The sequence below is a fragment of the Lathamus discolor genome, chromosome 20, assembly GCF_037157495.1.
Source record: "Lathamus discolor isolate bLatDis1 chromosome 20, bLatDis1.hap1, whole genome shotgun sequence".
NCBI lineage: Eukaryota > Metazoa > Chordata > Aves > Psittaciformes > Psittacidae > Lathamus > Lathamus discolor.
Genome location: NC_088903.1, coordinates 2,900,079 through 2,915,800, shown reverse-complemented (window position 1 = coordinate 2,915,800; position 15,722 = coordinate 2,900,079). Strand labels below are relative to the sequence as shown.

Here is a 15,722-nt window from a genome sequence, read left to right as displayed (position 1 = left end):
ACTTCTGGACGTGAGCAGCAGTCCCACACTCCCTGCTGATGGACAAGTCCTCCCCTCCCATTAAGTGTCATTTACTCCTGCACGTCTGCGAGCACTGAGGATTTATTCAGCACAAAGCCCATGTACAACAATACAAGGAAAGCCTGGGGAAATGGGAGAAGCAAGGGAAAAATTCTTCCTTTCCCCCTGGATTCCCATTGTGGCAGCAAACACCACCCCACGCTCCATGGGAACAGCACCCAGGTCAGGAACCACGCAAGCTTTCTATATTTTCCTTAAGATTGCTTTCTCCATGGAAATCCCAGGCTATGAATAACCCTCTCATCCCTCCATAGGGGCGATGAGGTCTTGGCCAAATGCTTTCCTACTTCCTGCTCCTCCCTTCCTCGGCTGCCCCCGCAGCAAAAGGGATGTCAAGACAGCGGAGCACTCGCCCTTCTCCCCTCTGAGCCTGCTGGTGCTGAGCTCTGCCGGGAGCTCCCTTTGGAGTCTTTGGCTCTGCAGAGCTGAAGAGCATTTCTCAGTGCGCTCTGAACCGCTCCTGCCCTCACTCAGGAACAGGGGCCCATGATTCAGCACAATGAGCCCGCAGGAATGACTCTCGCAGCAGCAGTCGCTGCTCGGCTCCGAGGTTTGGTCACTGTGGAGTTGGCTCCAACTACAGCCCTTTGGTGAACCGGGGAGAGCAGCAGGAGCTGCCCCTGTAGGGACAGGCCAAGGGGAATGGCTTGAACCTGCCCGAGGGGAGGCTGAGATGAGCTCTTAGGCAGAAGCTCTTCCCTGTGAGGGTGCTGAGGCGCTGGCACAGGGTGCCCAGAGAAGCTGTGGCTGCCCCATCCCTGGCAGTGCTCAAGGCCAGGTTGGACACAGGGGCTTGGAGCAAGCTGCTCCAGTGGAAGGGGTCCCTGCCCGTGGCAGGGGTTGGAGCTGGAGGAGCTTTGAGGTCCCTTCACCCCAAACCAGGCTGGCATTCCATGAGTAATGGTTTTCCCAATTCTGCATTAACACATCAACCTGCCCAGAGCTGGGATGTGGATTCGTACACCCAGCACAACGGGCATGCTCTGTTCCCAGCTGACTGCTGCTCCTTTACACTGGTCTTTTTGCTCTTCCGAGCCAACCCACACCGATAACTACCATCTAACAGGGATCACAGGTGAAGGCAGACCGAGCATTCCAAACAGGAATTAAGCCCAAGTGTGGAACTGCGGCAGGCTGAACTGTTTCACCACAAAGTGCCTCCCCTGCCTGAGCAGTTCAGCTCTGAGCCACGCCGCAGCCAGGGCATTCTGCAGGCTTCAGCCTCTTAATCCACTCAGGGTTTTCCAGGACTCCTCACTTTCCCACTGCCATTCTAATTGGATTAGGGTCAAGACTCTAATGCCACCCCTGGCTGCTGCGGCCTTGGAGGTGAGCTAGCTTAGACCTTCAGCCTGCTATAATTATCCAGTGACCCACCAGGCCTGTTGCATTTTGCTCTGTGCCCATTTTATACCAATGGGCTGCTCTGCAGAGGAGAAACGACAACTTTGCTGTCAACTCATGGCTCTCAGTCAGCTCTGCCTCTGCCTGGTCCTGAGCAGAACCTGAGCTCCTGAGGAATAAACTAACTTGAAGGTCAGAAAGCAAAGGCAGTGCCCATGGCTGTGCTGGAGATGGGCAGGCAGCAGCACAAAGGAAAAGCTGCTTATGCCAGGAGAGAACTGAGGACTGCTTGACCTGCCCATGAACCACCAAGGAGAAGAGAACTCCTGCTGCCAAGGGGAGCTGTTGAGCAGCCCCACGTCACAGCAGGAGGAAACCTGCTTCAGGGAAGTGGCAGAGATCCCCCTGCCACGGAACATCCACATCTGAGGCTGGGGTTTGGCTTGCAGACAGAACAGGCACCTGGCAGGCAGCCCTCAAAGGAGTGAATGCACCTTTCCCAGAGGATCACCGCTGCCAGCGCAGGGAAACAGGGATGGCATGGGGAAACGACCACAGGCACAGCTGCCATGGACCAGGAATTCAGTGCTGAGGGTCACAGAGGCAGGGGCAGCAGTGAAGGGTTGGCTCCTTTTGTCAGTGTAAGAGGTGTAGTGATGGATGAAGGTGTAAGCTCCTACAAGCTCAGCTGCCAGCAGAGAAAGCTGAAGCAGGCACAGCAGCAGGAGGACAAGGATTTGGGACCCATCACCTGAGCCCTAGCCCCAAACCGCTCTGTTCAGAGTCCTGCTCTTGGGGAACACTGGGCAAACGCCACCGTTACCAGCACCAGGGCAGAGCACGACAGGAGCTTTGCAAGGCCAGCCTGCAGTGCGTTTGCCACCTCCATCCCAGCCTCCCAGACAAAAGCACCACTGGAGTCACACATTTCTGTCTCGGGGCTGTGACAAAGGCTGCTGTTCACCCCTCTGCTATCCTCCCACTCTTCATTTTGCTCAAATACAGCTTTCCACCCTGCAGCCACATCACACGAGACATCAATGCCATCTGCAGAATGAACAAACCAGGGAACAAGACATTACACAGCAGCACTGCTTAAACACACGAGGCTTTGTCTTGTAGACAGTGACACTCATTTACAGGAGATTCCTGCAGATAACTGCATCCAAGCTGCTCTTTGAAAGGCTGCACTGTCAATCCTCACTAATTAATTTTCACAGTATGCTAACGGTGAATTCCAACTCCCAAACCATCACTTACGAACCTGAAACATTTATAAACTCACCCTCCTGCTCTCTCCTGTGCTCCCCACGCTCCTCAGCACTTGCCCTGGTCTACAGCACCTTGGGATGATTCGTGATAGCAAGACATGGAAGACAAAAGCATCTCCACAGGGCAGAGCTCCTCTCCCCAAGCTTTTTATCACCACTTGGTGCTGACATTACCACAGTTTCTTGTCATGTCAATAATTCAAGCTGCCACCTGCAATTGCCTTCACCACTGATGATGCTTCACTATTTCAATCCCTCTGTTTGGTCCAGCCCCCAGCTTCAAGCACAACTTTGCTTCCAGATGCCCAACAGTGGTGCCTGAGGTACAACCACACACACCCCATCACTGCTCCTGCACCAGGGAAGGCAAACACTGAACGGTGCAGATGTGTGTGCACAGGGAAGGGCAGAGCTCTCCTCCGAGACCCTCAAAGCCTGGTCCTTGAGCTCTGCCACCAGGAGCATCCTGCCCTGTGCTGAACACATCTCCTATGGATGAGGACCAGGACAAAGTCTGCCCGTGCCCAACTGCAGTGGAGAAATTCACTTCTTACTAGAACTGAACCCTTTGAGAGGCAGGATCCTGTTCTAGACATCAGCAGGTACTTACCATGTATCTTCACTAAGGATTTTAGTCCTAGGGTTCTTCCATCTACAAAACAGCAATTTGAAAACCCAAACCCTAATCATATTTAGCATAAACTGCTGCTGCTGCAGGCCTCTGACCCGCTTCTGTTTGTCTATGGCTTTTCCAAAGTGACCTGATCCAAGCTCATGATTTAGCAGCATAACCAGCAAAGTACCAGCCCCCGGGCTCCACGCTTGGGAAGGGAAAGGACTCACCGGAGCAGCAGCTCTTTTGGAAGCTTCTTGTTGATCACCGCTTCGTCGTTGTTTGAGAACATCTGTAAAGAAAACACAATTCAAGCCATTGAGCCATGGGTTCGCATGAAGGAAAGGAAACCTACCTGAGGGAAGAAGCTGCTGCTTAACAAAGCCATTCTGAGAGAGATGTCTGCCCCCAGCAACTCTCAGAAGAGAAACCTTGTGCTCCAGCTTTCAACCTCCTGGCTTAGATGATGGTTGGGTAGAGTATTACGTCCAATATGGTTTATAAATGGTCCAAAAGGCTCCGTGGGTTGAGAGATGAATATAAACGGAGATTCTAGGCCCTGGAGCTGCTCTAAGGCCTCCCCTTAAGGAGCCTTCTCTTGTCCAGGCTGCCCCAGCCCAGTTCTCTCAGCCTGGCTCCAGAGCAGAGCTGCTCCAGCCCTCGCAGCATCCCCATGGCCTCCTCTGGCCTCATCCAACAGCTCCACGTCCCTCTGGTGCTGCTGCCCCAGAGCTGGATCAGGGCTGCAGGGGGGGGGGGGTCACCCCAAAGCACAGCAGAGGGGGGCAATCACTGCAGTGGCCAACAAGTGACAAAGCTGCAATGGACTTTGAACCCTCTGAAATAACCTCAGTGCAGCCGAAGGAATGAGAAGCTTCTCTGTTCCGAGGAGTCCAATGAAGAGCAGACAGCGGTGCCGCGTGTGCTCCTCCAGAAGCACCCACATGGATTTAAACCACTCGGTATTGTCTTGCCGTGGTGAAAAACCCAACAAACCACCAACCTCCACACGCTTGTGCCTGTGGGAGGAAGGCTGAGTGTGATCTGTGAACCAAGACTGCTGAGCAGTGATGCCTCCTTCTGTCAGAAGCCTTCAACGTTGCCAAAAGCCAAGCAGGGAACGATGAGAAGGAGCTTTAATTTCATGAATAAAGTTTCTCTTGAACCTCTACCTAAAAGTCGATCTTCCTGAGCTGCAAACCTGCTAAAAACTGCTGAAATCCCAGCCTGGAAAAGCTGATTCTAATGGCTTGATGCAGTGCTCTGAATGAATGGAGGTGTAAGTATGCAGAGCAAATAAAGCCAGCCTCAGGCAGGTCACTCCTGTGGCACAGGATCAGATTAAGAGTTAAAAAAAGGAAAGTAAGACCTGGCTTACAGCGCTGTTTGCCAGACCTCAGCGAGACAACAGCTTCTGCAAGAGCAAACACCCTGTACCTGAGCATCAATCCAGCCCCTCACCTATAAAGGCAGCCCCTTCAGTATGGAAAGGTAATGTGAAATGCCAACATGCTTTTGAGTCTCGGTGATGCCAAACAACAGAGTAACATCATCGTGCCGAGAGGATGCTCAAACCGATGCTTTTGGAGGCATCAAACTTCAAAGCTGGTTTTGAAGCATCTCAAGACCCCAAGGCACAATGCTGAAGTGGGACACAACTCTCCAGCATTAGCCCTTCACATGTCAGTCAGAGCAAGTGTTGTTGCCCCCTCCACAGATGCTGTTCTCACCTCCTACCAGATGACAGCGAGTCCGAACGGGTTCACAGACAGGCACCACCTCAGCCTGGTTTACAGATGATGAAATGGGGGTTTTGCCATTGCCCCAGTTACAGAGATTCCATGAAGTCTGCTCCATCCAGACTCGGGCACAAGAGCAGCTCCTGGAGCCCAGGACCTGGTTCAGACTCGGTGACAACTGGTACCAACTAACTGCTGAGAGCCACAGCGGGTCAGGAGAGATCGCAGCGGCTGCGAGAGGAACCAACAGGCTCCTGTCCCTACATCCCTTGTCCCAAGCCCCTCTCCAGGTTTCCTGCAGCCCCTTTAGGCACTGGAGCTGCTCTCAGGTCTCCCCTTCAGGAGCCTTCTCTTCTCCAGGCTGCCCCAGCCCAGCTCTCTCAGCCTGGCTCCAGAGCAGAGCTGCTCCAGCCCTCGCAGCATCCCCATGCCCTCCTCTGGCCTCACTCCAACAGCTCCATGTCCCTCTCGTGGTGCTGCCCCAGGGCTGGATGCAGGATTCCTGCTCTACCTCATGAGATGGCTCAGTCGATCAGCTGGGAAATGAAGGGAATTCTGCAGAGAGTTCTAATGAAGGAGAAATGCAGAGGAATCACTCATGGGAAAACGAGACAATGACTTTCATTCCCCCAGTCACCAGCACAATAGGGAACAGGCAGATCTCTGCTCTTTCCCATTGCTGTCCAGGCCAGAACCTTATATTTGACCCAGCACCCTCCACCCCTTCAACTAAAAAAGGAGAAGGAAAATTAAAGGAGCAAATCAGACAGCAGCAGGAGAGTTCCGAAAAGGAACCAGCCTGGAAGAGACCAGGCGAGGGGCAGGAAGGATTAAAATAGAGATTCCAGAAGCAGCCAGCCTTTTCTGTCTCATCTGTATTGGCAACAAGGCTTTGTCTGAATTCAGATGTGCCTGTGTGAATGCAGGCAGCAGTTACTGCCTGTTGTTAATGGAGACTGTGCATCAGGGAGGCTCCAGCACAGCATGTGCCCAGCACCAGCAGCTTCTGCACTGGGGTGTATTGGTAAGTCATGGCAGCAGGGAGAGGTAAATACACCCGTGGACACTGGGACTCCTTGGCAGGGCCATACAAGAACAAAACCAGTCTGAAAACAATGGCAGAGGCCACTCGAGACTTCCAGGCTTTTGAATTACTTCTAGGGATACAAACAAACTGACCTAAGTTTGCTTTTCCTACCATGTCCTTTTAACATCCTTTACTACCAGGTGTCATTCTCAACAGGATACAGAAAAACATACAGGATCCCAGTCTGGTTTGGGTCTGAAGGGACCTTAAAGCTGATCGAGCTCCAGCCCCTGCCACGGGCAGGGACCCCTTCCACTGGAGCAGCTTGCTCCAAGCCCCTGTGTCCAACCTGGCCTTGAGCACTGCCAGGGATGGGGCAGCCCCAGCTTCCCTCACAGTAAATCCCTGTTGGTGGCCCCAGTGTGGATAATGAAGAGGTTTATCTGCTGGCAACACTGGAGCTGCTGGTCAGGCCCTGGTCACATCAGGCCCTCATTACAGGGCACAGCACCCAAAGTGGGTCATCTGCATGACATCCACGCAGGATGCAGCCAACAGCACCTTGGAGCTGAGCACAGTGGGTGAGTGTGTAATTATGAGTGTCCCTGCACCAGAAACACCTACATATGGACTGTACTCATCATACATGCAAAGAGGGGAGTGAACAACAACTGATGCAAGCTCACAGAGTGAAGCAACTCCCAGCAGGCATGGGTTGAGTTAAAATAGAGAGCATTGTGTCATTACTGCAGCTACTCATTCAGCCTCTGAGCAAGACTTGCATTGACATGGACCAGGCTTCAAAAGCCGTGCAGACAGGAGCCTCACCTGGTTCTCTCCCCCGGGTCTGATGCTGTGCTCTCCATCCTGCCCCGAGTGCATGCATGAGGTGATAGTTAACATGGAAATGAAGTGTCCCAACGCTGGGCTGATCCAGCTTCTGCCCATTACATGACACAGCCGTGTGTCACTGGCAAATGGGGTACAGCCATCACCAACACAGCCCTGCTCAGGTACAGCCGTCACCAACACAGCTCTGCTCAGGTACAGCCATCACCAACACGGCTCTGCTCAGGTACAGCCATCACCAACACAGCTCTGCTCAGGTACAGCCATCACCAACACAGCTCTGCTCAGGTACAGCCATCACCAACACAGCCCTGCTTCAGGTACAGCCATCACCAACACAGCCCTGCTCAGGTACAGCCATCACCAACACAGCCCTGCTTCAGGTACAGCCATCACCAACACAGCCTTGCTCAGGTACAGTCGTCACCAACACAGCCCTGCTTCAGGTACAGCCATCACCAACACAGCCTTGCTCAGGTACAGGCATCACCAACACAGCCCTGCTTCAGGTACAGCCATCACCAACACAGCCTTGCTCAGGTACAGGCATCACCAACACAGCCCTGCTTCAGGTACAGCCATCACCAACACAGCCTTGCTCAGGTACAGCCGTCACCAACACAGCTCTGCTCAGGTACAGCCATCACCAACACAGCTCTGCTCAGGTACAGCCATCACCAACACAGCTCTGCTCAGGTACAGCCGTCACCAACACGGCTCTGCTCAGGTACAGCCGTCACCAACACAGCCCTGCTCAGGTACAGCCATTACCAACACAGCTCTGCTCAGGAAATCCACACTCAAAGTGCATTTCTCTGCACTTTAGGAGTTTCCAGAGGAGGCCATGGGGATGCTGCGAGGGCTGGAGCAGCTCTGCTCTGGAGCCAGGCTGAGAGAGCTGGGCTGGGGCAGCCTGGAGAAGAGAAGGCTCCTGAAGGGGAGACCTGAGAGCAGCTCCAGTGCCTAAAGGGGCTGCAGGAAACCTGGAGAGGGGCTTGGGACAAGGGCCTGTAGGGACAGGCCAAGGGGAATGGCTTGAACCTGCCCGAGGGGAGACTGAGCTGAGCTCTTAGGCAGAAGCTCTTCCCTGTGAGGGTGCTGAGGCGCTGGCACAGGGTGCCCAGAGAAGCTGTGGCTGCCCCATCCCTGGCAGTGCTCAAGGCCAGGTTGGACACAGGGGCTTGGAGCAAGCTGCTCCAGTGGAAGGGGTCCCTGCCCGGGGCAGGGGTTGGAGCTGGAGGAGCTTTAAGGTCCCTCCCAATCCAAACCAGGCCGTGCTGATCACGTAACACAGAAGGTTTGGTAGCAGCTGATGATTTACTGCACAGCAACAAGGAAAAGCTTTCCCAGCAAGAGATGGATTTATTCAACAGTTCCTGCAAAACTGAAACCTCTGCTTCCAGAACCGCCACCCTCCTCCTGCCCCATCCCACAGGAAGCCTCCACACACAAAGTTGCCTTTCCCAGCTTACAGAGAGCTGGAAAAGCTCCCCATGAGCTGCTCCGGACCCCGGCTCCGACCAGGCTCCAGTGCAGCACAGGCTGGCAGAGGGAGGGACGAGGCCTCCTTCCTGTCAATGTCCCATCTGGCAATGGTGTGAGCGCGTTGCTGGGGAAGGGCTGCAGGGGTGTTCCTATGGGGAACACAAAAGGGTTGGTTTTCCCTTTTTTGACTTTGGAAAAACACCCTGGAGAAGTCTCCAAGGGAGTTATTCCAACATTTACCCTTTGCTGGCAGCCATTAGGAACACGATGGCCACAACACAAAGCACAGTTATTTGACATCACCCTCAGTGACCACAAGGACCCCGTAAGCAGCTCTGTGACCACTTCACCCATCTCACCTTCCAAGAAGACTTTCTGGTAGGAGAGCAGCAGGGACTTGGGTCAATAAAGTGCCATTCATTCAGACATAAGGACACAGCAGTGCCCGTTGCAAGCCAACACTGAAACCCACCATCGATCCTCCCAATATTCTGTTCCATAGGACTTATGCCTGCCAAAAAGCCAAGGAGCAGGAGGAGGACAGCATCCATGTGTGGTGTAACATGGGTGGTCTACAATGGAGGTGCATCTCCAAGGGGCACAGGTACTCACATACTCCAAGCGGTGCCAATGATGGAGCTTCAGAACCTGAATCAACCGAGTGCTACGACCCAGTGCCACAAAGCCCTGCTTTGCCAACACACACGAGGGGATTTACAGGGATAAACAGACAGAGGGAAGATGGAGACGAGCAGAAGCTCTTCCCTGTGAGGGTGCTGAGGTGCTGGCACAGGGTGCCCAGAGAAGCTGTGGCTGCCCCATCCCTGGCAGTGCTCAAGGCCAGGTTGGACATGGGGGCTTGGAGCAAGCTGCTCCAGTGGAAGGGGTCCCTGCCTGTGGAGCTGGATGAGCTTTAAGGTCCTTTCCAACACAAACCAGGCTGGGATTCTATGCTAAAGCTCAAGGTTGATCACAAGGACTCATTCAGTGTCAATGTGACAGCTTGCAGAGCGTGTTTCTGCATAAAAACATGTATTGTTTTTAAGAAGCATCACCCCTCTCCATGCTCTTTTACCTGCACACTAACACAGTCACACACAGAGGCAGGTGTATTTAAGACCCGTCTTGTCCTGAAAAGCCCTGAAGAACTCAGGTTAATAGGAGAGTTGGCCAAGAAGCTGCCATCAGCAGGACATCAACTCATTGCCTGCGGTTGTACTGGGTGGAAGCTGCATCCCAGCAGCACGATCCAGCCGCTGCTCACATCAGCTCGGGGTTGGAAGCAGTTCCATGCTGGTGACAAACAGCATCTGGCACCAGCACCAGAGGGGGGATGGTTGGGCTTGAAACTATATGAAAATCACATGAGGCTTAAGTTTAGAAGCACCAGTGCCAAAGGCAACAACGGAGCTCCCGGCACAGCCCCGCCGTGGACTTTGAACTCAAACACATGTGGAAAATTCAAAGCTCAGTGGGGGAAAAGGGGTGAGGAGCATTTGGAGCTTTACGGAATGAGGGGCTGCGAGGCTGGGAAAGGCACTTCAACCGGCTGTAACACACTCGCAGTTATCCACCTTAATGGGAACACCACCACCGAGCCCGGATGGAGCTCCCAGGAAGCACCAACATCATGAAGACACAACCAGGCTGATGCAGAGGGGGGAAGAAAGGAGGGGATGGACATCCCTTTGCAGCACAAACCCCAAGCAGGCAAACAACGGGGACATCCATGCAGGAGGGCAGTAGGAAAGGAAGCCTAAAAACCAGCTCTGAAAGGACAAAGAGCACCGATGGAGCGATTCGTGTGACTCTGTACGAAGCAAATCCATGCATAATGAATCCAGCATTTTAAAGCACAGCCTCTTGAAAAGCTATCAGCTGTTACCATTTTCAAACACTGCTCTTGTTGACTGGTGCAACAGGAATGGAGGAGACGAACTCCTTACAAACAGAAAAGGAAGAGGAAGCCCCGTGCTGAGGATGACGTGGTGGAGGTTGTTTAGACCCAGAGCTCCCTGTTCCTGGTCCACAAGCAAACACTGAGCAGAGCCCCCCCAGCTGCTGCAACCACAGGAAATGAAGCAATTAAACCCAGAGCAGAAACCAGGCTGCAGTCATTAGAGGCAATAATGCATTCTGGAAAGGGCTTTCAAGCCAGGAGAGGTGGGGAAGCGACGGTGGCCATCAGAAATGAAGGATTAACTTTACAGCCAGTATATGGGGCAGGTTATATCCCCACCCAATCCGTACCATCCACACACCTTAGGGATTCACCTTTAGAGCTATGGAAGAGTCGTTGCTGTTCTCAAGTGAAACCTTTGTGCAAACTCATCCCAAGAGTTGGGATCCTGGCGAGGCAGATCCCTGTGAGGTGGTCTGCAGCTCCAGCTGCTGCCCCACATCCCTAAATCCAAGTGTTTAGATCACTTGTATCTGCTCCATAGGGAGGAGATCAACAAGCCCAGCACAGAGTCACTGATACAGGACAAGGCACACAGCAAAGCAAGCTCGCAGCACACAGCTCTGATCTGGTACAAGCAGCTGAGCATAAATCCCAGCGAGAAAAACATGGAATTCAGTCTGGATTTCCTTTGGAAGAGCTCAGTGAAGCTTTGAAGTGTCTCCTTCCAAACGCTGTCAATATACAGCAGCACTTCACCTCCAGTTTTGTTCGCTTTGGGGACTGAAAATACTCTCTCCCTGTTACAGGGCTCAAAGAACTGCAACAAAGCTGACATGCACGGAGTATTGCTTCCCAAGTGCTGCTTCCCGGTACAAGGTTGAAGGGAAGCAGGAGTTCAAGCAGCAGAACTGCCTTCCTGGAGGCAAAGGGATGCTGCAGAGATAAGTCACACACAAGTGCCAGTGCCAGGCAAAGCTCTTTGGAGGACACGATACAAAGCACGAAGCTGTTTACATCCACACACGGCTCAGACTGATGGCATTTTCCTTCCGGCCTTCAGTCCCACAGGGAATGATTTCTGCTTTAGAAAACCCATCCAGTTCAATCCGTGTGGAGACTCCAAGGGAAATGACCGGGGTTGAATCGAGCTGCTGTGACAAGCCCCATCGTGATGCGCAGCGGAAGGAGGGAAGGTGAAGCCACCGGCCACCCTCCTGCCATGCACTGTGATACCAGCCTGGCTCCCAACCAGGGCTCCACACAAACTCCCATCTTTAGGAATTTACCTGGCATGCACCATCATCACTTCCTCATCTGCGTGTGGGTGCTATAGAAAAGCTTGAATTCCTGCTGGCAACACAGAGCTGGGCTCAGGCTGAGCCACCTCTCCCTGGAGCCTGACCCCGCTCTGCATTCATCAACCTGAGAGGCAGCCTTTATCCATAGTCATGGAAAGGGTTGAAGGGACCTTAAAGCTCCTCCAGCTCCAGCCCCTGCCACGGGCTGGGACCCCTTTCACTGGAGCAGCTTGCTCCAAGCCCCTGTGTCCAACCTGGCCTTGAGCACTGCCAGGGATGGGGCAGCCACAGCTTCTCTGGGCACCCTGTGCCAGCGCCTCAGCACCCTCCCAGGGAAGAGCTTCTGCCTAAGAGCTCAGCTCAGTCTCCCCTCGGGCAGGTTCAAGCCATTCCCCTTGGCCTGTCCCTACATCCCTTGTCCCAAGCCCCTCTCCAGGTTTCCTGCAGCCCCTTTAGGCCCTGGAGCTGCTCTAAGGAGCCTTTTTTGATGTTAGGTTTTGAATCAGCAACGCTAAAAGCATGAGGCTGAACAAAGGATGAGTAAAACCCTACAGAAATCAAACCCAAGATAAAGACTTGATTCATAAAGCCCTGCAGAAATCACAAGAGCTGCTTGCTGCACACACCTCTGATGTAGCTGGAACTGCCACAGGGGGGAAATTCATTGAGGATTCACATGTGATGTTGTATTGAGAAAGCAAAGCTCCCAAGCCAGACATGCAGGTGAGATACAAGAAGGCTACTTGTGATTGAAGAATTATCCTTTCAACCTGTGCTATATCCTATATTTCATCCCCTAGAAACCATTCTCACATCCGAAAGGCTTTTGGTTCGACTGTTTTGTTCTCCTCTAGTGCTCCTGGCTGCAAGACAGTGTTCTACAGACAGAGCATCCCACAACACCACCTGGAAGCTCACTGTGTTTGTATCGAAGTGCCATTTACCCCCAGCATCAGCATCCTCATCCTCAGCAGATCCACCTCAGGGTAGCTGCACCGGCTGGTCAGAACCCTGGTAACACACTAGGGAAGCAGGCGCTCGTGGTTCATCAGCTTTGAGTTGTACCTGGTGCTGAATGAGAAACCCCCTCTGGAAACAGCACATCCAGGAGCTGCAGAGCCCAAAGCAAGCTGGTGTCAGCAGTAAATGGTACTAAACAAAGGCAGGCTGAGCAGCCAGGAGCAAAGGTACCACGGATGCTTCACCAAAGATGGTTTTGGGCATCAGCCGCATGAAAGCCTCAGCATCCCAGGCAGGAGCAGTCAGCTGGTGCTCTGTGGCCTATTGCAGGTCCTGGATTTAACACACTGCTGCTTTCTCACACACCCCCTGCAAAGGCTTCAATGTGCACCGCTGCCCACAAAAACACCACGTAAGCCCAATAAAGGAGGAGATATAAATAAGACAGAGGCTTCCGACTTCACAGGGACAAAGCCTATGGCCGTGTGTCCATACGATTCTTTCTTTTTTAAGCTCAGTTTAGCAGGGTAGTGGTTTACTACAAATACCCTTTTACCTGGATTAAACAACAAAACCCCCAAACCAGACATGTTTCAGTATCTTCAGGCCAAACCTGAGCCTCCTCCAGCTCTCCAAGTACGTACCAAGGCTCAGCACAAGTCAAATAAGCTTCTTTGATAAACAGATGTCTTCTAGTTCTGTTCTCCAAAGCCTGCAGCTCTCCATTGCTGGTAGTAAGCGGGTTTTCCCTGCTGGCTTTATATTCAGGCATGATCTAGACCTGCTCTAGTGGAAGGGTTGGAATGGTTTGAGCTTTAAGGTCTCTTCCAACCCAAACCATTCCATGGTGATTCCATGATGACGGAATTATTGGCATCATCCTTGGAAATAAAAATCAAACAATGGCATCTCAAAAGCCCTACCTGGGATGAGGTGTGAAGGCACGGGGTGAGTTCACCACATAAAAGGACGTCAGCTCGGAAAGCAAACCTGACGGATCAGGCAGGCACACAGAGCCACCAGCATGCACAGACTGTGGTTCGCACGGGATCAAGAAGGCCACGACACTCACGGGCTTGACTTTCCTAATGGCATGAATCAACTGAGATGCACAGCAGGGTAATCCCTCCGTGACAATAGCAATTACCTGCTCTCCCCAGGCCCCGGTTAATAATGGTACCCGAGCTGAGCCGTCCCCGCGCGAGCTCCCGTTCCTGTTCCACAAGCTGCAGGATGGACACAGCCCAAGGAGCCCAGCACCTCTCCCCAGAGCACACGTGCTCCATCTGCAATGGAAACCACCCGGGGCAATCCCTGCTGGGGCACCTCAGTGCTCACCCCACTAACCTGCAAGTAGAGCCCTCCCCAGCGCCATAGACAGCCAAAGCAGTGAGCAGGCTTCACCTCTTCGCTGCATGGGATGGGGAGGAAATCCAGGTTTTCTGGCTTCTATTTCCTGCTGAAAGGACTGCTTGCCACAGACTCCATGTATTGCTCACAGTCTGGGTAAGAAAAGCAACTATAATTACTTGAGCCTGACAACGTGGCTCAATGGAACACACTGGAGCAAAGGATCCCTGCACAGAGGAAGCCCAAACCCCATGGAGATGCCTGCAGCTTGCCCCATGGTTGGTCTGGTACCAGAGAAGCTCCTGTTTCACGTAAAACCCTGCTCCTCACCACAGGCAGGTAGCTTTGTGCCAGACCATCCCTTTCAGCTCTGTGCAAGTGCTCACCAGCTCCAAGCAGCGCTGCCCAACGTCATCCATCCCACTTGGAAATCCAGGAGGCTCCGGGGAGTGCTCTGCCCTACAAGGCTTCATTTACTCTTTGATGAGGAGCGGGTGAGAGCAGCGGGTTAGCGGAAGCAAGCTGAAGACACTTGGTCTCCAAACGCCATCCCGATGATGGATGAACCAGGTAACAGAAGCAAGGAGACCTTTGGAGGGTAACCAAGCCCTCCAAAAGCAGAGCACCAGTCCCTCAAAGGCATCAGGAGGTGATGAGATCCCCCCTCTTTGCTATCATTTAGTTGTAGCTCATCGGGCATCACATATTAGGTACCACAGGAAGCACAGAAACCCCAAACAGAGCCAGGACTGCTCCGTCAGGGCACGTTCCCCATCAAACCGACACCACAGAGCATTAGGAGTCAATCTGGGCGATGTTTTCCCTTTCTGTTTGCTTTGCTGCAGTCGGTGATTATTCTCTCTGTGGTGGCCACACCTCCTGTAAAGGGACTTATTTAGAACATGCTCCTTTGGCTGGGCAAGCTCTCATTCCGGAGAGCTCCGTCCCGCCTGGAACGGCGCTGCCCGCGCATCCACACCAGGAAGGATGCACAAGTGGGATTTAAGCAGCTTAGTCCATAGACCAGCTCCATATTTTATCACTGGAGTAAGAAGCAATGATGATTAAATCCCATCTAGATTGGATTTGGGAATTACCCAACAACAGCTCGGGAATCTGTTTACGTGGCAATAAATTAACCCGGGGAACCTGCAGCAAACTCCCCCTCAACCATTCACTTGTTAAAGCCTGGGACCGGCACAATCCACGTTCCTCACAACCCCAATTTAAGCTGGTTTTACCCCAAGATAAGACTCCAGACTCCAAGGCCCTGCTTCCCAGCCCTCAGATAGGGAACCCACCATGGTGCAAAGCAGAAGGCTCTGGAGAACTCATCACCCACACTCCTGGGCTGTCTCCATTGACCTTACAACATTGACCGTGCTTTGAGCAGCAGCTCCCACTCACACCGCATCCCTGTGTAACTGTCCTTACGTCACATTAAATACGAACTATCGCACCCAAAAGCACGTTCTCAATAGCAAATAGAACCTTTAAAGCAGAGACATGACAAATGGGTTTCTAGAAAGCTGGAAAATTACTCCCCATGCTTCCCTTTGGAAAAACAAGGCTATTTCTAAGTGTGGCTACACTGGCATTCATCCACACCAAAACACCCTCCCTAGGAAAGCCTGTATTTAAAGCAGAAGAGCTCCAAACTCATCCCTCCTGGGATATATGGGTGAGTGGGTCAGGGATAATCAATGCCAGGGCTAATGAAACCATGCCCTTCATTCAACCAACCAAAACACATCCACGAACCAGGATGGTTAAAGGCACTGCTGCAAGCTCAGAGTGAGCAT

General features: G+C 52.7%; 1 protein-coding gene and 2 long non-coding RNA genes across 4 annotated transcripts in view; all 3 read right to left on the bottom strand.

Moving 5' to 3' along the window:
- FBXL20 (F-box and leucine rich repeat protein 20) overlaps nucleotides 1–15,722 on the bottom strand; it is a 37,167-nt gene that overhangs the window by 19,108 nt on the left and 2,337 nt on the right. For both annotated transcript variants that reach the window (XM_065699378.1, XM_065699379.1), the window contains exon 2: nucleotides 3,540–3,601. In XM_065699378.1, coding sequence (XP_065555450.1) covers nucleotides 3,540–3,601 — 62 coding nt within the window. The remainder of the gene's footprint in view (nucleotides 1–3,539; nucleotides 3,602–15,722) is intronic.
- LOC136024198 (uncharacterized) lies at nucleotides 8,267–11,819 on the bottom strand. The gene is made up of 2 exons (XR_010616788.1): nucleotides 8,769–11,819; nucleotides 8,267–8,558 (listed from the first exon to the last, which is right to left on the bottom strand). It is a non-coding gene; the product is annotated as an uncharacterized LOC136024198 (long non-coding RNA).
- Nucleotides 11,982–15,043, bottom strand: LOC136024197 (uncharacterized). The gene is made up of 3 exons (XR_010616786.1): nucleotides 14,307–15,043; nucleotides 13,494–14,072; nucleotides 11,982–13,356 (listed from the first exon to the last, which is right to left on the bottom strand). It is a non-coding gene; the product is annotated as an uncharacterized LOC136024197 (long non-coding RNA).